The sequence below is a fragment of the Cydia amplana genome, chromosome 20 (genome assembly GCF_948474715.1).
Source record: "Cydia amplana chromosome 20, ilCydAmpl1.1, whole genome shotgun sequence".
In the NCBI taxonomy this organism is placed as follows: domain Eukaryota; kingdom Metazoa; phylum Arthropoda; class Insecta; order Lepidoptera; family Tortricidae; genus Cydia; species Cydia amplana.
Genome location: NC_086088.1, coordinates 402,039 through 426,596, shown reverse-complemented (window position 1 = coordinate 426,596; position 24,558 = coordinate 402,039). Strand labels below are relative to the sequence as shown.

At 39.9% G+C, this 24,558-nt stretch overlaps 1 protein-coding gene across 2 annotated transcripts in view; it reads right to left on the bottom strand.

The window, feature by feature from the left end:
* Positions 1 to 24,558, bottom strand: part of LOC134657498 (mitoferrin) — a 52,509-nt gene that overhangs the window by 14,018 nt on the left and 13,933 nt on the right. For both annotated transcript variants that reach the window (XM_063513070.1, XM_063513071.1), the window contains exons 3-4: positions 7,089 to 7,219; positions 5,359 to 5,415 (exon numbers count right to left, since the gene is read on the bottom strand). In XM_063513070.1, coding sequence (XP_063369140.1) covers positions 5,359 to 5,415; positions 7,089 to 7,219 — 188 coding nt within the window. The remainder of the gene's footprint in view (positions 1 to 5,358; positions 5,416 to 7,088; positions 7,220 to 24,558) is intronic.

The window sequence follows — 24,558 nt, the reverse complement described above, 5'->3', positions numbered from 1 at the left end:
CCGCATTGGGCTAGCGTTGAGATTATTGTCTATACAGGGTGGTCCAAACCGTGACGTCCAAAAATCGTGGGCTATCATAATGTACCCCATATGTATGTTAGCCGATTTTTCGTAGTTTTCAAGTTATGATTTTTTAAGCTTTTAACTTTTCCTATGTAGGTAATATTCTCCGACCGTCCTTAGTCTGGGACCGGTCTGAAAACCAGCGCCGGGCACCTAGGCCCGGCACACGCTGAGACTGGAACCCTGTGCCTAATACAAAGATCTTCTCACTTTTGTTTTGTATATGATAACAACTGTTTTATTTTATTATGTAAGTAATTCTAACTCTATTTTATGTTCATGTATGTGGCAATAAACAATTCTTATTCTTATTCTATTCTTATTCTTATTCCTATGAAATTCCGGGGTTCCCATACAGAGTGGCTGAAAAATAACTGCATTCCGTTGCCAGGGAGGTGTTGGGATTATACTGAGCAACTTTTATTATGGGACCAACCCCGAAATCGCGAAAAAAAAATTGGCTTTTTATACATTTTGGCTAGTCCATTTTCTATGGAAGGGTAATTTTTTTTCGCGGTTTCGGGGTTGGCCCCATTGTAAAAGTTGCTCAGTATAATCCCAAAACCTCCCTGGCAACGGAAATGCAGTTATTTTTTAGCCACTCTGTATGGGAACCCCGGAATTTCATATGAAAAGTTAAAAGTAAAAAAAAATCATAACTCGATAACTACGAAAAATCGGCTAACATACATGGGGTATATTCTGATAGCCCACGACGTGAGGAATCTAAAAAAAAATTTTTGGACGTCAAGGTTTGGACCACCCTGTATATAGGCTGAATTATTATTATTATTTATAGGCGGTACGGTACCGTTATTATTTATCAATACCGCTTCGTTTTGAAGGTACTATACCTGTTGAAATATAAAGTACGGTACCGGTATAAAATTGCAGCAAGTACAACAATTTTTTATAGGTGTACAGTCAGCTGCAGAGAAAAGGTACCACCCCTGCATACAATCTTCTATGCAGGGGTGACCTGCAGCTGACTGTACCTAAACCATCACTGACCGAGCGTAGGCGAAGGTCTCCGTTTCAGCTTGGGCAAAAATACTTTCGTTTGTTCGAATGTTCTCCTTTGCATATCACATTTCTCAAATATCTCGAGAAAATTTGTAAGCAGGTTCGGTAGTTGGATATAATTACTCGGTTTCTTTTTTTTTTATAAGTTCTAATAGGCAGAGATTGGCATAAAGGACTTAAGCGACAGTAGGGTCTGTGGTACTTAAGACCATTGTGATTATTCGTAGTGTCCGACCGAAGATTCGGTTTCGGTTTCGGCCATAAAATCATGTTTCGGCCGTAGTTTCGGTTTCGGCCAAAAAACGGCCGAATCTTTCGGCCTGGCCGAAACATACGAAATAGTACTTCGTATTATGAAACTAAACTATGTGACAAAGACCAAAAGTTGGCGAGCAAGTAGGACAACAATATTTATATATACAGAAATTTGTGTTTCGGTCGGGCACTAATTATTAGGTACTTACTGATTACGCTGCGCCGCGTGGAACGTGAGGTGCGTTGGGGTAAGTACATACAAATCATTCAAGAAAAAAATCCCTTTTAAGATCACTCGTGTGTCTGCCCCTAATAGACTAATTCAATTGAAATTTGGTACACATTTTTCACATATGACAAAGAGTCGGTGATCCAAAGATGGACTAGTAACGTAAATAAATAAACTTTTAACTTTGCGGCCATTTTTTTGTATCGTGTGATATATCAGATATTAAATTGTAAGATATTTACTAATAATAAGCATTGGTCACGTAAATTATTTTTAGTCTTTTTTTGCAAGTATGAATGATATAGAACATTATTTCAATTATTTTTAAAATTAAGCCTATCCAAAGGCGACTTGGAAGATGTGTCATGGGGATCTATATTCGTTGGGTGAAAAACAAGTTTTTTTGTCTAATTATCGTTTAAAACACAATCGATCGGCAATAACGCGGGCACATAAAACAAAAAACTTCTTTTTTCACTCATAAAACTCCTTAAACCTAATAAGAGCTAAACAAAAACAAGTGCGAGTCGGACTCGCATTCTAAGGGTTCCGTATATTAAGTCCGTCTCACGCTTGACTGCACATTTCTTATAGATTTTCCTGACATATATAGGTAAAGAACTACTTTGTGTATTTTTTTCAAAATTTTAGATCCAGTTGTTTCGGAGAAAGTGGGCGGAGAATGATCATTTTTTGCCTATTTTCATGAATAACTGCTGAACTATTAATCCTAAAATTATAAAAAAAGTTATGTTTGAGATTCTTACAATGAGCTCTTTTATTTGATATGTAACACTATATAGTTTAAAAAACATATTTTTTAATTTTTTCATTTACCCCCCCCAAAAATGGCTACCGTATTTCAAATTCTCTAAAATACATTTTATTTACGTTACACGTCCATCTTTGGGTCACAAATTTACATTTGTGTGCCAAATTTACATATGTGTGCCAAATTTCAACTGAATTGGTCCAGTAGTTTCGGAGAAAATAGACTGTGACAGACGGACGGACAGACAGACAGACGCACGAAGAATTATATGTATATGCACTTATCCCAACGCACCTCTCGTTCTACGCTGCGCGGGGTTCATTGCCGCTCCTACCGCCGTAAGTGTAAGTACAACTACATCATCAAGGCTACGATCGAAGATAATCAGTTCAGCACTGAAATAATAGCGGTGGAATGCCAGTATAATATTTAATTATTTATTTTAATTTTATAAATTTAATAGCAAAATAAATAGCGAATATAGGATACTCGTACAAGTAAATCTGTAAAGATCTTAGGGGTACATCAGCCGACATATATTATTAAATTTTATTTTGTCGGCCTTAATTAAATTTCCACCCTGCCGAAACTTTATTTATTTAAATTTTTAATTGAATTGATTTTTCGCCTTATGAATAACCGTATAGAGTAGTAAATAACATTTTACATCTGACTTAATGACATCTGGGTTTATTCGGTTTAACTTTACAAAACGCGTATCTCGACAAAGCCATAATATGCAGAAAATAGTTAACAATCAAATGAATTATAGTGTGTCAAAGGTCTGTTTGATTTCAAACATAGACAGAGAGAATCATACTATCTTTGTCTTACACTAGTACTAGCACCGAAAAGAAAAGGATGAGTATAGTTTTTTTTGTCCCTATTTACTGACAAGATTTGGTTGACCCAGTATAAATTAGAATTTAAATACGTCACGTGTGACATGAACAGACAAGGAGAGCAAGATTTAATGTATTGTTTCTCTTTCTTCTTTCAATGGAACGTTTTTACAGTTTCTGTTCCTCAAAAGAGGTCAGTGGTTAACACTAAACTCAAAACGCAATCTTAAAAAAACTTGATGGGTCAATGACCTGTCCCAGTAAAGTGAGGTAGTGTGCGTGAAGTGCGCTTGTGTGTGAAATGGGGTAAATTGACAGAATCTGAAAATTTACCCACCTCTACCGTCACCTTAAAGTAAATAATCGGCGATACCGATACCGATATCGATAGCCTGGTAGTTAGTTAATAAATTAAATAAATAAAAAATAGAATCCTTTATATGCATAAAACATTTTAAGAAGTGTAAAAACTGAAAAATAAAAATAATGAAAAATATATTCCTATTAGCAAAATAGCACGATTATAGCAGCATCACTGTTACATCGTAGTAGTAAAACTTACGTAAGTTTTGAGTTAAAATTGAGGAGAAGAATATTCTTGCCCAATAAAATACCTTACTGTGGGTTGTCTACATTTTGTTATGATATCGGGAGTATTTAAATCGGCGATGCCGATATATCGGCCTGCCGATTATATCGGTATCGGTATCGTTACATCCCTAATGAGAACCCAAAAAAGTCGGGCACAGAATGACATTTTAAACTACGGTATCTGTTTTCAACAGAAAGGGCGTACGTTTGTTATGTGTCTTACCGTACTTACCATAGCGTCAACTTATATTTTAATGAAAACGGATAGAGGAAGTTTAAAAAAGCCTTAGTTCTTACCTATATAAAATCTTATATTTGTTTAATCACAATGCTCAGTAGTGTACATGACAATTAATAACATTTAAGTATGACAGTGATATATCTGAGCTCACAACACGTCTAACAGATTAGTTCCACTTATCAATGAAAACAGTTTTTCCTTATTCGTGTCTAAGACTAATAACTATAACCTAAACGAGCTGCCATGTACCACATGTAGTAGTGCATTATCAATATGTCATATTTTATTTCTATTTCGTGTCATATTTTATATCTACGAGCGGCGAGTCGAATTTTCAGGCGCACCATTTTTCTTTCCGATGAAAACAAGTAGTCACGGGACTAAATCCATACCAATATTTTAAATGCGAAAGTAGCTGTTTTGCTGAACCGATTTAGATGAAATTTGGCATGGATATAGTTTTAGGCTCGGAAAAGGACATAGGATAGTTTTCGTCATCCCTCGAAGGGGGTAGGAATTTACTATGAATGTATACTTATTCTATCTAAGTTATTTATGTTAGTATTTTCAAATACTAAAATATTTTATTAGCGCAATTTTTCATAACTACCTATGTATGTATAACTCCATAGACTAGGAATCCTCTAGACGAGTTTAGAGCAATTATTTCATGAAACCGATGCTGCCAATCCAATCACGGCACGGGATTCTGACACTTTGACTCGAAGATGGAGTAAAACTACCGTATATAGTGGCAGAGGGGGTAGCGTTACTATGCTCAGTCTAGAGGATGTCTTGTCTGTGTATAACCCCTAGCCCCCAGAACCCTAGATGATATAAACCTCGGCCTGTATGAATGGCGCGTGTAAAACCTCTTCATTCACTAATTACCTACTTCACAAACAAAACACCGTCGTTTCTAAACCCATATCAGATTACACCCTATGCCGAATAAGTTAAGATTCACAATGCATTGTAGGTAAATGTCGTTTGTTAGGTGTGTGTAATGTGTATTGTTCGGTTGTAAACGTCAGGTATTGACGAGTTTACGACTGTCAGTGATATATTCTGGCGGGGCTTTGAACTTTTTGTTATATAATAAGTATAATATAACCTAACCTTAACGGTATTAGTTATTGTATCGATCGGACGATATTTTTGAGTGTTCATACAAAATGAGCTGTTCTTTGTAAGCTTAATTTAAGCAGGAACTGCATATGTTTAATGTTAAAAACACAACTATACTATACTATACTATAAACATAGCATGACCGAACGTCGACAAAACCGTATAGTTTTTGTGAACAGACAACAACAAGCAGAATATGAATAGAAATGTTACCTTCAGCCGGATTGGACACTGCGTCGTGTACCAGCGACGCCAGACAACCGGACAACCCTGCAAGCGTTAACATTAACTTATTATTATCTGGGCTAGGTTAATATATAACACAAATACTGATACAAAATACAGATAGACCATACAGATAGTTTTGTTGGAACGAGGATCGATAAAAGGATGTAAGAAGATGGTTTCATAGAAACATTCACAATCTAGTAGTAGTATGTTAGTATCTGTAATACATTCTTGTATAGCGGACCCCGTACGTATACGATACGTATCTAAATGTTGCTTCAATAGTCCTTGAGTGTCAAACACCCAAGAAAAGCGTATTCCCAATCTTAAAGGCACTCGCAAGTTGCAACGTCTCTGGTGTTGCAGGTGTCCATGGGCTGCGGTATTAATCGCTTACCATCAGGCGATTCGTCTACTCGTTTGCCTCCTATATCATGAAAAAAAAAACACGGACGACTTCAAAAGGGTAGTTGCTAGACTTGTGGGTAACGGATAGAACGTACCGTGTGTGAGGTGGTCGTGCCTGTGCCTGGTTAAACCGGGTCCAGATTAGTGACAATTCGCCGAACCGAACACTGTGATGTCGCTGCGGACTTGTTACGTATAGTGTGGACGGGTGGAAGTTTGCATCGGATCGGACGCTGGTGGTAGCTCCGTGACCGTGACAAAGCCCGATGTCTGTAACGATAGTGTGGACGGCATTTGTTACGCGTACAATGTTACGATGGTCCTCTACAACCGATGGATGCCATTTTGAAACTTCAACCAACGCAGTCATGTCGTCTCCAGAAGAATTAGCCGAAATGTATTTAAATATTGTCACCCATCTAACTTCAATATATTGTTGCAATGATTTCTCGGATACGTGCGAGGGGCGGGAGAGCGGGTGTTGTCTTGTCAAGACGTGCATTCGCCCGATCCATCAATCCCATGTAGGTACTAGCGTGATGACACGCGTGCTTGTACGCATGACAAAAATCGCAGTGTGGACCTCTCCCGCACACCGAGACAGTACCGAACATCCTTTGAAAAAGACCGACTTTGGATGGATCGGCCCGTGCCGCGTGTCATTTGACCGTAACAAAACCAAAACATCGTCCACATTTATCATAACCACATTGTGGCAGTACGTACAATGTTTGGGTGTACGGATATTTTGTTCGGAGAATTGAACGGATAACTGATCGTAACATTTGTACGTGTAACAAATTCCGTCCACACTATCGGTACAAACTCCCGGCTCTGTCACGGCCACGGTGTTCGGTTCGGCGGTTTGTCACAAATGTGGACCCGGCTTTAGGTGCGCGAGCGTGTGCTCGTAGGTGCAGGGATCGGATACCGGTATTTTTTGTATGGGAACGGAAACGGTATTTTTTCGTTCTTTGCTAATTACTTCATTTCTAATTGGGCAATCTAATAATACGAAGTCGTAACCTAAAAACACAACTGAGTCCTACATTTCGAGAATACAATAATTCGAAAAATATGGTTATTTCTAAGTTTTTGCAAAAAACCGGTTCCGATCCCTGCGTAGGTGGCGAGCTGTGGCATACGTACCGTGTGTGAGGTGGTCGTGCCTGTGCCTGGTTAGGTGCGCGAGCGTGTGCTCGTAGGTGGCGAGCTGTGGCATACGTACCGTGTGTGAGGTGGTCGTGCCTGTGCCTGGTTAGGTGCGCGAGCGTGTGCTCGTAGATGGCGAGCAGTGGCATACGTACCGTGTGTGAGGTGGTCGTGCCTGTGCCTGGTTAGGTGCGCGAGCGTGTGCTTGCTGTGCTCGTAGGTGGCGAAGAAGCACGCGTGCGCGGGCCCGGCGCCGAGCACCACTGCTGACATGCCGCGGATTGGCCTGAAACAAACAATACAAATAGTAGAATGCATTTTTCTGTACAGTAAGGCATTAGATAAAATGGGCCGCCATATAAGTTTAGATTAAAGAAAAAGGATCATACATATTTTATTGTACCTACGTTTAACTCGTAAAAGCAAATTTTTGGCCTGTGCCTCCATCCAGACAGGATACATCTTTTCATTACTTGATATAAATGTACCTACCTAGGTTGTTAACTTTTGTTGTATTGTCCAGTAAGTACTTTTTTTAATGTGTTTAATCCAAATTTTTCGATTCACAAATTGACAAAAATTATAGATTATTTTGGGGCATGGAAACTTTAGGGATGGGGAAACTTTCTATCGATTCTTTGTCTAGGTTTAAACGCAAATCGTAGTTTCATAATTCTATGAATGAAGTAGTAATGATGGGAAATACCCGATGGCATTTTACAGATGTAATGCAATTCTAAACTAGGTCAATAAAACATGTACCTTTAAAGTAAAGTCCCTTCCGAAGATATCCATTAGTACAATTACTCCTACATTACATTACATTTAATCTGGGGGCACGGTAGTGCCCCCGCCAAGACGAGCAAAGCGAAGCGCAAGGGCACTACCTACCTTTTCTCGAAGCGCTTCGTCGTTTTTTTGAACCCTCTTAACTTGGGGTTGGATTATACCAGATAAACAAAACAATCGGGATATGATGTCAATAGTAGACTTATTAAGCATAAAAAATTTCAATTGCATAGCTCTTATACTTTGGATTTTATTAATATCTAAAAAACCCCGATTTTGTCACTGACTCATTCACTCACTGTTGATCATCAAAACCTCTAGGGTACTTCCTGAAGTCCTAGGAAGCTGAAATTTGGTATGTGAGATAGTATTAGTCCACAAACAACAAAATAATTCAAAATTAGCCCCTAAGACCTACTTTATAATAAAAAATAATGAATAGTGAATACATTTTTCACCTTACGCCCATGTCACGAAACAGCCAAGCCACATATTTTGACTAAGGTGTAGAGTCTGTGAAGGTAGGGCCTGTAGAGTTAGAAGCTTGGCTCTACAAGATATCTGATAACTTTTTGTCAGTGCGAGCCTTATGGTTTCGTCTTGGCAACATTTTACATGAAAATGTTTTTGGTGGGATATATTATACGCATATCGTGTATAGAGTGTACAGTCGCCATCAGTTAGGTTTATCGGAGCGGCCACAGCGAACACACCTATTATAACGCCTTTGACAATAGAGGCGTGTTCAGATCTTTGTGAGCGCCTTGCCTTGACGCTACAATAAAATAGACAACTACAATGTTTTGTTTACACTAAACGTCCTCTAGTTTTATGAATGGGCTACGAGGAAAACGTTTCAGAACTGAACAAAACAATAGCACGTACAATGAGCATACATAATTGGGTGCACATATGTTGTAGGTAATACATACTACCTATAATTTATGTGAACCCAATTATTTATGCTTTACCTACATACTCGTAAAGGTGGAGTTTTTAAAACACGCATTTGATACCTCGGGAGTTGCAAGCGTCCATACACTACAGAGTCTACAAATACAAAATTATTTATTTGTCCAACATAGGTAATAGGGTGTTACAGTTCAGTCAGTTTCACTATGTGGCGCCTTACGGCATACAAATTTTGAGAGCATGCATGTCAAAATATAATGGGTATTTACATAATCCTTATCATCTAAAAAATCTTTTATTGAGTAGTAACTCTTTCAAATCAGTAGCTGTTTCAAGGCTTTTTTAAACTGATTGAGCTCTAGTAATTGTATGTCTTGTGGTATACACTAACCGTTTACCACCAGGGACATCAGGGTATTAACCATTTAGATCATTCTTAAGGCCCATTTAGACGATGCGAGAACTCACATGCGAGTTTCATTACATTGCGGGTTTTGATCGGTCGGTTGAATTGAACGTAACCAACAGTCCGCAATGTCACTAAAATCGCATGCGAGTTCACGCGCCGTCTAATTCAGCCCTTATTTGCTAATGACATGATATTCATGAATAAAGTCTGAACCTATCCCGATTGTTAAGTTAAATGTAGTTGGCATTACTTTTGCTGCCGACGCGACCCCACGGTACAATGAGCACGGATTGTGTTTGTGTCCCACATATTATCATTATCATTTCGCTTACTCATCATAGCAAAAACCTTTCATTATACTCGTGGTTAGCCTCTTTCAAGGTTGTTTTTTACACGCGTTTTATAAATCACTACATAGTATAAAACAAAGTCGCTTCCCGCTGTCTGTCTGTCCCTATGTATGCTTAGATCTTTAAAACTACGCAACGGATATTGATGTGTTTTTTTTTTAAATAGAGTGATTCAAGAGGAAGGTTTATGTGTAATTTGTCACTAGTGATTGTATAAACATCGCTACAAATCGATATTTATAGTTATATATTGGCATACCACCCGACCCGACTCGTGAACTACACTAAAGGGCAATGAAAACATGTCACTGATGGAAATTTCTGTACAATACAAATTGACCCGTTATTATTGCTTGTATAGTACAGGTGTTCAGTCACGTGTAAGTACCTATTTAATAGTTCTTAATATGATTGTTGTTGCATTGTAGGATGTTCAATTACCACCGAGGCAACATCGCTTTCCCTGCATTTTATTATTTATTGGCAAGCGTTATTTGTGGAGACTAGAAAAGTGAATGTATTTATGGTTTTTCAAAATTTCAGCAATACTGCTTATATCATCTTCGATGGTAGACAACGCTATTTAAAAATAGCCCTTCCCTAGAAGCAGTTAATTGTGGTTATGTCAGCATTGAATTAAGGTGAATGTGGAAAAGACCGGCATATAATATTTATTGCAGGGAAGACCGTCGCAGGGCAAGAAATAACTTTCTTATTTGTATACCTAAACGCATACGTCGCTCAGCAGCATCGACTCGCGCACTAAGTTCCTTGCCATTAAAAAATCACTTAAATATTTATTTTATCTTGTTTTTAGTATTTGTTGTTATAGCGGCAATAGAAATACATCATCTGTGAAAATTTCAACTATCTAGCTCACGGTTCATGAGATACAGCCTTCCGCAGCCGTCCCGTTTTTAGGGTTCCGTAGCCAAATGGCAAAAACGGAACCCTTATAGATTCGTCATGTCTGTCTGTCTGTCCGTCTGTCTGTCCGTCCGTATGTCACAGCCACTTTTCTCCGAAACTATACTGTTGAAACTTGGTAAGTAGATGTATTCTGTGAACCGCATTAAGATTTTCACACAAAAATAGAAAAAAAACAATATTTTTTTGGGGTTCCCCTTACTTCGAACTGAAACTCAAAATTTTTTTTCATCAAACCCATACGTGTGGGGTATCTATGGATAGGTCTTCAAAAATGATATTGAGGTTTCTAATATCATTCTTTTCTAAACTGAATAGTTTGCGCGAGAGACACTTCCAAAGTGGTAAAATGTGTATCCCCCCCCCCCCCTGTAACTTCTAAAATAAGAGAATGATAAAACTAAATAAAATATATGATGTATATTACCATGTAAACTTCCACCGAAAATTGGTTTGAACGAGATGTAGTAAGTAGTTTTTTTTATACGTCATAAATCGCCTAAATACGGAACCCTTCATGGGCGAGTCCGACTCGCACTTGGCCGCTTTTACCCTTTGGGTACGGAACCCTAAAAAGAGATTCACTCCTGCTCTACCGACCTCCTGTAAGCGCAGTTGATGTAACAAGAAAAGGTTGATTCGCCCTAACAAAATACTAATCGGATTGGAAGCTAGTTTGAATTGTGTAATGTAGCTGTCGAAAACATGTCCGTGTTGTTTTGTGGTTGTAGAAAATACATAAAAACAAGTATCTTTAGACTTTCAAGTAGATGATTTGGTTAAAATAAACAGCTTTCGGACAATAACTAGTTTCTGACCCGCATTCGCACCTTATTATGTTAATTGCCGTGATAAAGACTTTACACTGAAAATCATAAACAAAAGCACATTGAATTCAAGACAACACGAGCATATCCATTCATATAATATGTATAAGATGTTTCACATAAATGTATAGTTACAGAACTATACATTTATGTGAAACGTTCTAAAACAAGATACTTTACTTATATGTTCCAATACCTTATTCATTGTAATATTCCTAAGAAACATAACAGTAACAATATTATGGTAGTTTCAGAAAGTCATTATTTGTCCGATAAGGTATTCGCGGTACGATTAACATGTAAATTAATTCACATGATGTTTGCACTCCGCGTGTTTATTGGCTCACTTAATTCATTTCATTATGCTACCTATACCTACTTGATGATTAAACTCAAACTCATCAAGTCATCACGTATCATTGAGAAAATGCATATAAAAACAGACGAGGTTAGAACTAGTGATCCTAGTGATAGGTATATTTAATCAAAATACATATATATCGTAACACACCTTTTCTTTTACCATACATAGTTTGGAAGTGTTTCGATATGTATTTGGCCACTTTGGCCGACGATATCTATTTGATGCCGTACAGAGCTGGTCCAACAAATACCTAAATCCAAAGCGCCAGCTCTTCGCTATCACTACACCTTACAAAACAATTTAACGTACCCCGCCGCGTCTGTCTGTCTGTATTCGCGATAAACACAAAAACTACTGATTTTCTTGCGGTTTTCTTTATCAATAGAGTTATTTTTGAAGAAGGTTTAAGGCTTCGTCATACAGGCACGTTTTCTGGGCGGCGCGTGAGCGTTTTATATGTAAAAGCGGCGTATAGTGTGTTTAGGTGTATAGATTTTTATGGTTTTGTGTAACCCGTGCGAAGCCGGGGTGGGTCGCTAGTAGCGCTATAAGATAGCAAATTACCTAGTCGGACCTATGTTTGATGGACCTATGATGTCGAGGCGTATGGCGTACTCATCATCATGTGTTACGTACAACAACTCTTCTCTCCTGGAATTCCAAGTTAGGAACGAGAAAGGCTCTTAGACTACATCAGTAAATGAGTCTAGTTAGACCGATAGAACGCTAATTGATTTGGATTTTTCAGTTATTACAATTTAATAAACTAAAGCTTGTTAACAAATACTTAGGCTTTCACAGCACATAGGTATATGTCAACAAAGCGGTAGGTAAAGCAGTGATAGCAGAGCAAGGCCGGGCGCTACGCTACGTACGAGTATAGGTACTGTAATCGCCGCTGCAAATTGAGTTATTTTCTCGGCTCTGCATTACAGTGCGTACTGTGATGTAAGTTGATATAACGCAGTATACGTTACAAGTGTTATAACCCTATCAATCAAATGAAAATTATATCACTAAATAGTCATATTCCAATATCGGCTAGTCTGCGTTTTCAGAAACTTTATAAGACAAGAGATCGCTATACACTCAAAAAAATCCTATGATCAGCAGTGAGTTCGTTACGAACAGTGACTTCGCAACGCGATACATAACAGCATTGCATTTTGATCCTCCTAAACTTCCAAGCGATCTTCCTCACATTCGAACATTCTTCTTGCCGAATGTATTATTGGACCGAAAATACCCATGAGATCGCCTAACAACTATTTGGAACATACAAAGCTAAAAATGCACCTTTTGTTGACCTCTCCTCACTACGAGCCAGGTCGTCTATGACTATGAGTCAAATTCGCCAGCTTCCGTCGTTTCACTCCACTGACCATTGTTATCCACATTACATCATATCAGAACCGCAACCGCGATTCTCAGGATGTGACCGATTTTGATAGCTCCACTGGCTAATAAACGCAAACCAAATGACGACCGAAGTCATATCGTATCCCTCTCACTCTTGCGACGACCACGTAAGGGTGAATGAGAAGTTTGACGCCCCCGGTCGTCAGTTTGGGTTTGCGGATAGTATAGCATTCCGAACAGACCAGACGGACTTAACTGACCATACGTGGATCTTATCTCGTTGTAATACTGTTCACAAAATAACATTTTCCTGTGTCTTCATCTTCAATGATACAGTCACAGAATTAGCACTAGTTGTGACTGCAAGACTTAACTTGGCTTTAACTCGGTCTCGTTGCCGAAGTTTATGTCAACTTTTGCTCTTGTTTCTAAGGGATTACGAAGACAACGTCACCTTCGAAACGTGAGATGATGATGAAATGTTTCCAGTTTATTTATACCTATGCGATTTAGTGCCGTTTAAGACACTAAACAACAAATTTTGCAAAATCGTCACTCATTCACTGGCAGCGACCCGCTCGGCGGGTTCTCTGCTCGTATTCGTAGGCTCTTTTCGCTACATTTTTTTGAAAAACATAATGTTCCTCTCTAAGGACGACATTATGTTTGTTTAATATGTATTTTGGTCGCGAAACGCGCTCGTTGTATGCTCACGTCTCTTATCTTACGGCAATTATCTTAAATAGCCCGCCGTCTATTTGCGATTGTTATTGCACAACGAAATCGCGGCACTTAATAATACTCATCATTGTTATCATGCTTATTCTGAAGGTTTTGAATCGCAAAACGACCCATAAGCATTTTATAAAGTCTATAATTAGACAATTATGCAGATCGATCGATGAATGAATGAGGCAGGATTTTTGTGAAATACATACTAATTTCTGCCCGCAACGTTTGCGTGGAATGATGAAGAATTGATAAATACTATCCTATGTCCTTCCCAGGGCCTCCAACTATATCTATTGCACAACGAAATCATAACAGTTAACAGTCATATTCACTATTCACCGAGTAAAAACGGACGGAACGGACGTTTGCAAATTATCTGCCGGATGCGCAACACTTCAATTACATTAAACTAGGTAATTTTCCTTTGGCGAATTGCCTTTTCATTATAATAATAAACCAGAAATCAAGGACGTCTGACTATCGTCAAGGACTTCCGATTTTCAAATTATATTTCGATTGGCAAAGCATTCCAAGGATTCGATTCATCAAAGGTACCTACCTAGTATTTATTGTTGTTTTTTTGTGATTCCCCGCACATTATCAACGCCTCGTGATGATTCATCGTTGATTATACGCAGTTAGGAAGGTGTGCCTATCAGCCATAAGTCCTCAAAACACTAGAAAACGCCAGTTGCCATTTGAACAATAAATATAATGATCCAAGTCAAGTCAAGTACCTCTAACATTGTAGTATCGTTAGATTCGTTAGCGATTCAATAGATGACAATGAAGTCAGGTCGCCATCTCAGTACAACGTGAATGTAATCATAATCATATAGTTCAACCGATCAATCAACAATCAAATCGGTCCATTCTTGTAGGTGGGCAAAGGCCTCTTTTCCAGCTTTGAAGATGTGCGTATTAGCGTTTCCGGCGGAAGGCTGTCGTGGATATACCAGCATTTACGGATAAAACCCAGGACCAGTGCTAAATTTATTGCACAGTTTATTTAAGGGATAAAGTGTAGGTGCAACAGATAAGTAGTAGACAGCGATGATAAGATAATTTGGATTAGCTGTTAGCTTATATACCCGTAAAGTCGACTTTACTGCATCGAAATAGAGCTTGGTTTAAAACTATGAAGTGTTATCGGATACTACAATCGTACGATCATTGATTTGAATTCTCAAATAAATATTGTTATGAAAATGTCCTGTTCTGTGTCAATGTCATGAATGTCAACAGCAAACTGGTTGTGTTAAAGCAGCTGCCGTGATAAATTTCTCTCATCTTATCATTTACACCTCGTCTGCGTTCTCAGCATAAGCAGCACTGCTTTAGACCAGGGCCCACGTTTATTTTTTTTTCCAGAGCGTCGCGGGGCTTTGGCATCCTCGTTGGAAACCATTGGCGCTGTCATCACTTAGATTAAGAGAGCCGCTGTGATCTGTGACTTGGGGCAAATGTCTTGGACTGGACTGTGTGCGTCTTATTCCTTAAAGCTGGATTCCATCAGTGTGCGACATACTGGTGGAATCTCTCCTTTACGGAATTTACATGTTTACTCGAGCGAATGAAATGGCTCAATTTATATGGAAATCCACACAATAATATGACCCAATTCTAATCTCTTGGCTTGGATATAGAAGGAGGTTTTGTGGCCTGTTCTTTGAGTAACTATACATTGAGTTAATCACATCACTGGATGATATGATTAAGAAACATCTAAGCAGCGAAATTTCTTATCACAATCGTGCTTATCAAATCTAGTTATATCAACACTATTTCACGTACTATAGATAAAATACGAAGGCGCCGTATTACACACCAGATTTTGGTGTAAAAATATAATAGTATTGTTTCGTTGTATATTTTTATTTACTAGTGATATAAAAATAGGAGTGGTGCTGGGGCCCGTTTCTCAAAAGCTTGTAACTTGTAATACAAGAGGATGTCATTTTTTGACAGCTTTTGTTTGAAAGGGATTTCCACTTGTATTACAAGTTACAAGCTTTTGAGAAACGGGCCCCTGGTGGGGTGTCCGCAAAAAAATATGTGGCGTTCGAAGCTTAACGGCCTGGCCACGACATTGGTCTAAGCTAAGGCGACCAGCGGGACGGCTGGCGGCGCGATAAGCGCGAGCGACCGCCAGGCATGCCACGTACTTTCAGTAGCGGCGTCAGCGACTAGGAGCGGCTGGGCCAGGCCGTGAAGCGTCCTTATGCTCCATGTTCTCTGATGGAAAGCAGAGATACTTATAATTGGACAAAACCCTTACGGAGTTACGGCACCCACTCTACAAAAGCAGGTTTGAGAAGAGAAATGTAGCATTGTACGCACACTGGTGGAATCCCGCCTTTTTTCGTGGTCAAGGCAGAAGCTAATCGCTTGACGTTGACACTTGCACATGATAATAAGTTGGCATGAATCTAATACCTTTAAACGAGCAATTCTTGTTTATATATATATATATATCCTCGAAATATACAGGGTGCTTCCTGTAACAGGAGCAATAAATTAAACTGTAGGCTGTACTCCTCAAACTGACCAACATTTGTTCAGCAACTTTTGAAAATAACTCATGTTTTGATTTTTATTACACTTTTAAGTTTATTCTAAGACGCAGTGTATTGCAAATTTTGTTATGTTTAAAGCGTGACAAGCAACGTCAAACACACTGATGTCAGCGTACATTGAAGGCAATATTTATTTTGTATGAAAAAGAGGAAGTCTAAAAGGATTCATAATTTTGAAAAGTTGCTGAACAAATGTTGGTCAGTTTGAGGAGTACAGCCTTTAGTTTAATTTATTGCTCCTGTTACAGGAAGCACCCTGTATATATATATTTCGAGGATCTCGGAAACGGCTCTAACGATTTCGATGAAATTTGCTATATGGGGGTTTTTGGGGGCGAAAAATCGATCTAGCTAGGTCTTATCTCTGGGAAAACGCGCATTTTCGAGTTTTTTTATGTTTTCCGAGCGAAGCTCGGTCACCCAGATATTATTTATTACATAAAAACAGCAAAACCCTCTGACCATTAGTGGTTCTTATGTCTTAGCAATAAGGTTCAAAAATAGTTAACAGTGAGGATGGAACAATCGTTAGTGACGGCCGACTTTGACCTTCCGAGTCTTCGATCAAACTTTACTCCATTTACTTGTCGACCTTTCCTCATTATGTCATCCAAACTACAGTTTGGGAGTACGTGTACGTCACGCGATCAGTTGGTTCCGCTAGTTTACGAATTATTTACTTATTTAGTTTACAAGTTTTATAGAGGCCACGATAACCACGGGGGGTAAACAGATGCAAAGTAAAATTAAATCGATGTCATATTATAAATAAGAATATACATAGGCCTCTCCGGTGACCGAGGTTGAAGAAGGAAAACCAATGTCTAGCTTCGGCGACTGACTCCTTTCAGTGGAGTCAAGCCAGTACTGCACAAATGATAGCCAAAAATAAGGGCTCGCGAGTCGGGCTCTACTATTTTAGCCACTCGGAAAGAAAAGGCCTATCTTGCCCGCGGAAAGGTAGCTAAAGAACAGGTCTGGGTGTGGTCAATGGGTCAAATCAAAAAGTTTGGACATCCACTACTTTAAGCTCTAGGCCAGCCCCACCCGGTAATAGCAATTGTTGAGTGCACAGCTCCGCTCAACTAAGACCATTTCTATGTACTTAAACAAGAAAATAATAGTTATTTTATTGGACTATCTTGCAAGTCACCGTGATTCGTGACGCCAAAGCCAAAGATTTACGTCAGAAAATCCATGAACATGAACACATAATTTGTAAAATCACCTATATAAAGTTGTTTTATGTTATAATATTTATAATAGATAGCGTAAACAAACAAAAACACGTGATTCTTTAAGCAAATGGTGGTGACGTTTTAAATTTTTGACCGAGTACTAGAAGGGCTACGTGTTTCACCGCAGCATCAAACCTATTGAACAAATTGATGAAACATAAGTCAAACGATTTATATTTATAGTCCGGGTGACATTGACATAGTCTAATCTAATGGCTAGATTAAAGAAAAGTCCCATTGATCCAGATAACAGTAAAGGCAAAAAGAACGTCATTGGGGTAACATGGCATTGATAATCTACTCAGCAACTCTTAAACTCTTAATATTACAACAGATGTTTAAATGAATTTCGGCCAGGTCGCCAGATAGCACAGGTCATACGTTTCGCGCGCGATAAGCGTGCTGACAGGCTGACAGTCACTAGACGACGCGTCGATATGAACCGCACGTACGCTGATAGCGATAACCTATCGGGGACGCGCCTCCAGTGGGCTTAGCACGGTAGCAGTTATCACGCAATATGGTATAAAATATGTGAATAAAACGTTAGTTACCGACGATTATATCATGCATACTATGGTAGCAGACGATATATGGAGTTATCCACATTTGACAGCGGTAGATGACAGAAGACAATTTGCATAACATGGGGGTTGGATAATTTGACATATTATCCCATTTTGACAGTTCAACTTAGTTAATTTTATCTAAGTGCTTCTTAGGTGACGATAAGCCTTGTCGTGAAAGCAAAACTAGTGAATAAACCTATTACAAATACAAATTACAGGTAAATATCCGTTTTTCTATGATTATATTGAGAGTTATTAGTTACAATGTTCCGCTTTATATAATATAGTCAATATTTTATTTGCAGGGAAGTCAAATTTTATTATTCCTACTCGCGGCTGCTGTTGAAGAAACAAAGCGTCGAAAAATCTCGTGCATAGCTTTAAGAAACGCTTGCAACCCGTTTGATATGCCAGACGAAGAGTTTCGGCATATTTACAGAGTGTAAGGAGTGTGCAGTGCATTTATGTGCCGAACTTAACGCAGAGTCTCAAAACGGTGATGGATTACCAAAACACCTTAAAGGTAAAGCTTAATAAAATTGTAGTGTTTCTTTAAAGTTAATATGTATTCCATGTAAGACAGGCGTCTCAATGACAATGCTACTAAACTCTTAAATACTATCTCATATTATAATTGTAAAAATTAGTATGTTAAGATATTCTGTTGCACAATCTTATACTTACTAACAGAGGTTACTTATTTAAGCCACTTTTTACCTCAACATTCATATCCTAACCTAAAGGGGAAAGTCTACTTACCTAGGTACAAATATTACATCTATGTTCTTATTTGTTTTAGGTTTTAACAGTATTAGCTGTAATACTGGTAGCTGATGGCAACTACCAACGCGGGACTAGTCAAGATGATGGCTTGTCCATTGGCCAGACTACTGTAAGTCAATACCTTTCTCGAGCAACTTGCACACAGAAGGTAAGTTCTCTTGAGCACTGAATTAAGTACTTACTAGACATAAAAAACTGTGACGTTCCACTAGGCGTGTCTTAGTAACTTTTTTGAATAAGTATGAGTGTGGCTGTATTGTGCAATGAGATAGGTAACTATTGTTTGATAGTTATGTTAAGTAGTTACTGGGTCTAGGATACATACTGTTATTCTTCATATTCAATTATTCATTATGTGAAAAAAACTGACAATCACAATATAAATTCCTGAAAATCTACCATGTGTAATTTTAAGTGAAATTGTATATTGTGAGATAAATAAATCATATCATATCATATCATAATCTGGGAATGCATTTAAGGTTTAACTAAGGTATCCAGTTCTAGTTCTAATGTGCTGCATTGTTGACAAACATACTTAGTCATATTTTTATTCAAAAAAAATAATACATGCCTATTGCTTGATGACTAGAGGAATGCGCAGCAAGCAGCAACCTCGAGTCTAGGACAAAACTTAACTTTCATATTTTTGGTGTGCATCAGTAAGCGTTCATATTGCTCTTCACGAGACTCTAATGGATAATACATATATATAAAAACTAGCGGATAATATATATAAAAACCAATGGATATTATTCCCCGAAATGGTCGTTCCCGTCGATTAGTTACTAGTAGGTATATTTTGGGTGCAAATAGCCTGCACTCATGTGAAAATATTTCATTCATAGCTGCCACATGAACCTGCTGTTACTTATTTCCTTATTTTTCTTCCAGAAAACTTCTCGTGGATACAGGGGGAAATTAAGGAAGGCGCTCCCCGAGGACTTCCTAAGCATCATGCACAAAACCGGCTGTTGTTAAGAGCCCATCAACCTGCACACTAGCGCCACTGCTAAGTAATCGTGATTATTTCAATTTAACGAAATATATTTAAAAAAGGGGGCCGCTACGCATTGTATCTTGTATTAAAGTACCTTTTGAATACTCGTACATCAAACTAGTTTCTATGTTGCTGGATTCGTCAATCTATGCGTCCAAGTTAAAACGGCCGTTTTTGTTTTGAGTTTATAGATTGACGAATTCAGCAACATAGAAACTAGTTTGATATATTCACAAGGTACTTTAATACAAGATACAGTACGTAGCGGCCCCCCTTTTTTAAATATCTTTCTGTTCGATAGCAAAGGTGGACTGTATTTAGCGAAAAAGGGGCGAAAGAGAGAGTGAAATTTAGGGCCGATGGAGCAAGAAAGTTGGGATAAATTGGGGATAAATAATATGGAAATTGAAACTAAAGTGTGTATAGGTGTAAGCGAAGTTACCTTTGATCCGGAGACAGTGGGAACCAAATCGTTGGTCACCGTTGGAGACCGCTGGTGGTGATTCTGGCTTTCTGTCGCAAGCTAGAGGAAGCGTAAAATCGTTACCTGCAGTCGGCCAACTTAGACCTCAGATTTTCCCCGCCACGGATGAGTTCGGCGTCCTCCGGTACACAACACTGATCTTAATAATGGACTAAAGGTACTTAGTATAGTAGTGCTTTAAATAAAAGGTGCGAAAATAGACGAGAGCAACGAAAGGGGATGTGAACTGGTGGTAGGTTTTTGACACACTGGCTCTGTCAACTGTATGACAGAGCAACAGTTTATTTTTTAAATATTTGAATTTTAACTGTGACAAGGTGTTGCCACAGTGAACGCAAAAAATACATTAAAATATGAACGACATAACTGAACATTTCCGCCCACCAAAATACACTAGTATTTTGACTAGACAAAAAGAAAGACGGTACAAGTAAAGTTAGAACGATAATACTAATACTATACATAGAATAGACGACACAATAGTAGCGCTCAACGAGCGATTAGATGGGTAAAGGGCACAGCTTGACCACGGGCCGTTTGTACAATCCCGTAGCCGTGCGCACGGTCACCACACGACAAATCCCGTCGGACCCGGGATGAGTGTCGACGATGCGACCCAGAGGCCACTTCATGGGGCCTGTCTGCTCGTTAACTACGAGCACGAGAGCACTGGCCTTGATACCGGCCTCAGCGAGACCTGAGAAGTGAGGGCTGCCTGGCGGATTAAATTCGAATTTAATCTCGCTATGCGTAGCAGCATCTCCTACGAGACGTTGCAGAATATTGTTCGCGCCGACAAAATTCTTGCCCCGATCGGGCACCAGCCGATTACACCGACCACGACGCGCGACGAAGCGGCGAAGCGCGGCGAGAAATGCATCTGAGGACAGCTCAGTGACGAGTTCCGTGTGTACAGCCTTAGTCGAGGTGCACACGAAGACGCAAATGTAAGCCTTGTAGGTCTTGTTGCCTCGCCCGCGACCCAGAGCTATGTCAAAAGGTCCTCCGAAGTCGACAGCAGCACTCAGGTACGCTTTGAGCTGGGCTACCCGATAAGACGGCAAGTCGCCCATGAACGGCGCAGGGGCACCGAGTGGTCGAACACGGAAGCATTTCATGCATTTCGACGTGACTGCGTGGATAGCTCGTTTTGGGGACAGTATCCAGAAATGCTGCGCTAGCAAATTATGAAGCGTTTGCACGCCTGGGTGCATGAAACGCTTATGGTACTCGTCGATCAAGAGGGAGGTAAGACGATCGTCGCGAGGTAACAACAGGGGATGTTTAACATCGAATTCGAGAGAAGCTCGCGACAGGCGTCCGCCCACCCTCAAGAGACCCGCGTCATCGAGGAATAGAGACAATTTCTTGAATGCCTTCGGGAGAGAATTCGACAGATTGTTTTTAACTTTCTCGATCTCCGGAGCAAAGTGGTGTTGTTGAACAGAACGCACGAGGAACAGAAGCGCCTGTTTAATCTCCAGGGGTGTTAAAGGACCGTCCAACAGGTTGTTGGGCGTCTTTTGGTTCCTTACGTTGTGTGCGAAACGAAGACAATATGCGAGGACACGTTGGAGTGGAGAGGGCCTCAATACTCCATGGTGGGGAATGGAGAAGAACTTCCCCACATCCACCCTCGGAGGGACACACTCCTCGAGGTGGCGACAGCTTTCGTAGCCCTTCATGAAGGCTACATAGTTTTTATAGAAGTCGGAGTTACTCAGTAACTTCCGCTCCAGCGACGAAAATCTCTTAAGAGTGATGGCTCGAGAGCCCGAGAAGGTGGGTTTATTGGAATGATCAGCGAAAGTTAGAGGAACGACAAATCTACCTTCTTCTGTGCGACGAAAGTTAGCGAGAAAATATTCCTCGCACAGCTGATCCTCCTTCGACAAGATGACGGTGTTCGGAGAGCTGACATCTTCCAACTCCCAGAACCTCTTAATAGAGTCGTCAATCGATAACTTGCCCACGACCAGTTGGCAACTGTTACCACGGAACCGAGAACGACAGATGTCCGTAGCACAGTCGCCAGCGTCACCCATCAGAATCCACCCGAAAATGGTGTTGAGGGCAGTCGCCTGGCCAGGGGCCCCATGGATTAAACCAGGGCGCAACGAAGAAGCGAGAATGTTAACGTTCAGGAGCAAGTCAACAGGTCCTGGAATGTGCCAATGAGGGTCAGCCAACTCTAAGCCCCTGATATGTCGCCATGATGAGACATCAACGTGATCCGTTGGCATTTCCGGACAGATTTTTGGCAACAAATAAGCCTCTACCGAAATAGCAGTATCAGAATTTCCAAGGCTGGACGAGACGGTACATGACAATGTGCCACCAGGCCTAGACACCACTTCACCGATACCAGTCACGGCATGCTTCCCATATTCTGCCCGGAGACCAAGCTTCTTTGCACATGCCTCGCTTACAAAGTTGCAAGCACTGGCACAGTCAAGCAAAGCCCTTACCGCTACCAAATCGCCTTGGGCATTCTTCACCAAAACCTTGGCAGTTGCAAACAAAGAAGAGGCCGCAACATTACTTGCCACCATTGCCAGCGGATTTGATGTGTCAGGTGGATGTTTCGAACTATTTACAACCACTGCCGGGGAGACAGGCACATTTACATTATTAAAATGCAACAGCGTATGGTGGGAGAAACGACACTGCTCACACCGCTGTTTTGACTTGCAGGACTTGACAGAATGAGATCCCGACAAACATAGAATACACAACTTGTTTTCTTTCACGCATTTAAACCGATCAGCGGGGTCATATTCTAAAAAGGTTGGACAGGATACGAGGCTATGAGCCTGTTTACAAACTACACACGTTGGAGCGGTGACCACCAAGGCCATTTTTGGCTTACTAGAAGGCTTACTACTACTAGGCTGAGGAGTACTAGCGACAAACCCCATTGACCCTGCAGCATCTAGTGCCCGATGTCTTTTTTCAATGAAATCCTGCAATTTCCCAAACTCCGGGATATCATCCGAGTTGTGCTCTAACTCAAACTGCTCCTTTGTGCTCCTATCCAGCTTTGACCACAATAATTGAATAAGCAAGAAATTCTTGTCCGGCAATTTGAAACCTTTCAGGATAGACAGATTCTCAGTGAAAACCCGATGAACCCGCTGTAGGTCACTAGCCCGGGACGCCTTTACAGGTTCACACTGAACAAGCTTGTCATAATAAGTTGTAGCAATTAATCTAATTTTATTATATTGCTTGTACAGCGCCTCATATGCTACCTTGTAATTGTCACCGGTGACAGGATAATTTTTAATAAGGTCATATGCCTCATTTTGAACGCTCGATAACAAATAATGTAACTTTTCAACCGGGGCAATGTCTGTACGCTTATGTACTAATGAGTTGAATAATTGTATAAATGTTACCCAATTGTCAATTTTCCCATCGAAAGCTTTAATTTGCAACTTCGGCAACTTCGGCAAGACCGGCTGCGGCGACCCCGACACTCCGGAAGCCCCAGCGAAAGCCTGCTTTCTATTTTGCAAACGCGATCTCACTGCCCTAACCTTAGAGTCGAACATCGCGGTATGGGAACAAATCTCGCGGTGTTCGCTTCGCGGAGCACTACTTAGAAGCTTTATTTGAGCTTCATGAAAGTTCTTCGCAATTGTACACAACTCACTCTCGTCACACAAAGCTAATTCAGCATCCGACAACATTTGCAAATACTCTATTCTCATTACCTGATAGTCACGAGCAATCATCACCGTATCTACACCAGCATCCTCTTTCTCGACAGATTTATCACCGCCTGCCATATTAATATACACAAAACTCCACAACAATTGCAGTAACTACACAAAAAATGTTCAAAACAAACTGCAATTCACCTTCCACAACTTCAATGAGTTCAATGACTGGCAGCTGACAGTTGACACTTGACAACTATGAAAATTGTTGCCAGTGATATTAACAAGGTGACCGAATGATTTTATTAAAGCACCACTACACGACCAACTTTCTTGCTTACCCTCGAACTTTTATAAGTCTACCCTAAATTTTAAATGTAAAAGATGACAACACAAATTCGATAAGCAACTATGAATACTAAAACGAGAAACGACAAACCATAGGTACTTTATCAAAATATGCGGATCGAAGGCCAAAATGTTCGATAGCAAAGGTGGACTGTATTTAGCGAAAAAGGGGCGAAAGAGAGAGTGAAATTTAGGGCCGATGGAGCAAGAAAGTTGGGATAAATTGGGGATAAATAATATGGAAATTGAAACTAAAGTGTGTATAGGTGTAAGCGAAGTTACCTTTGATCCGGAGA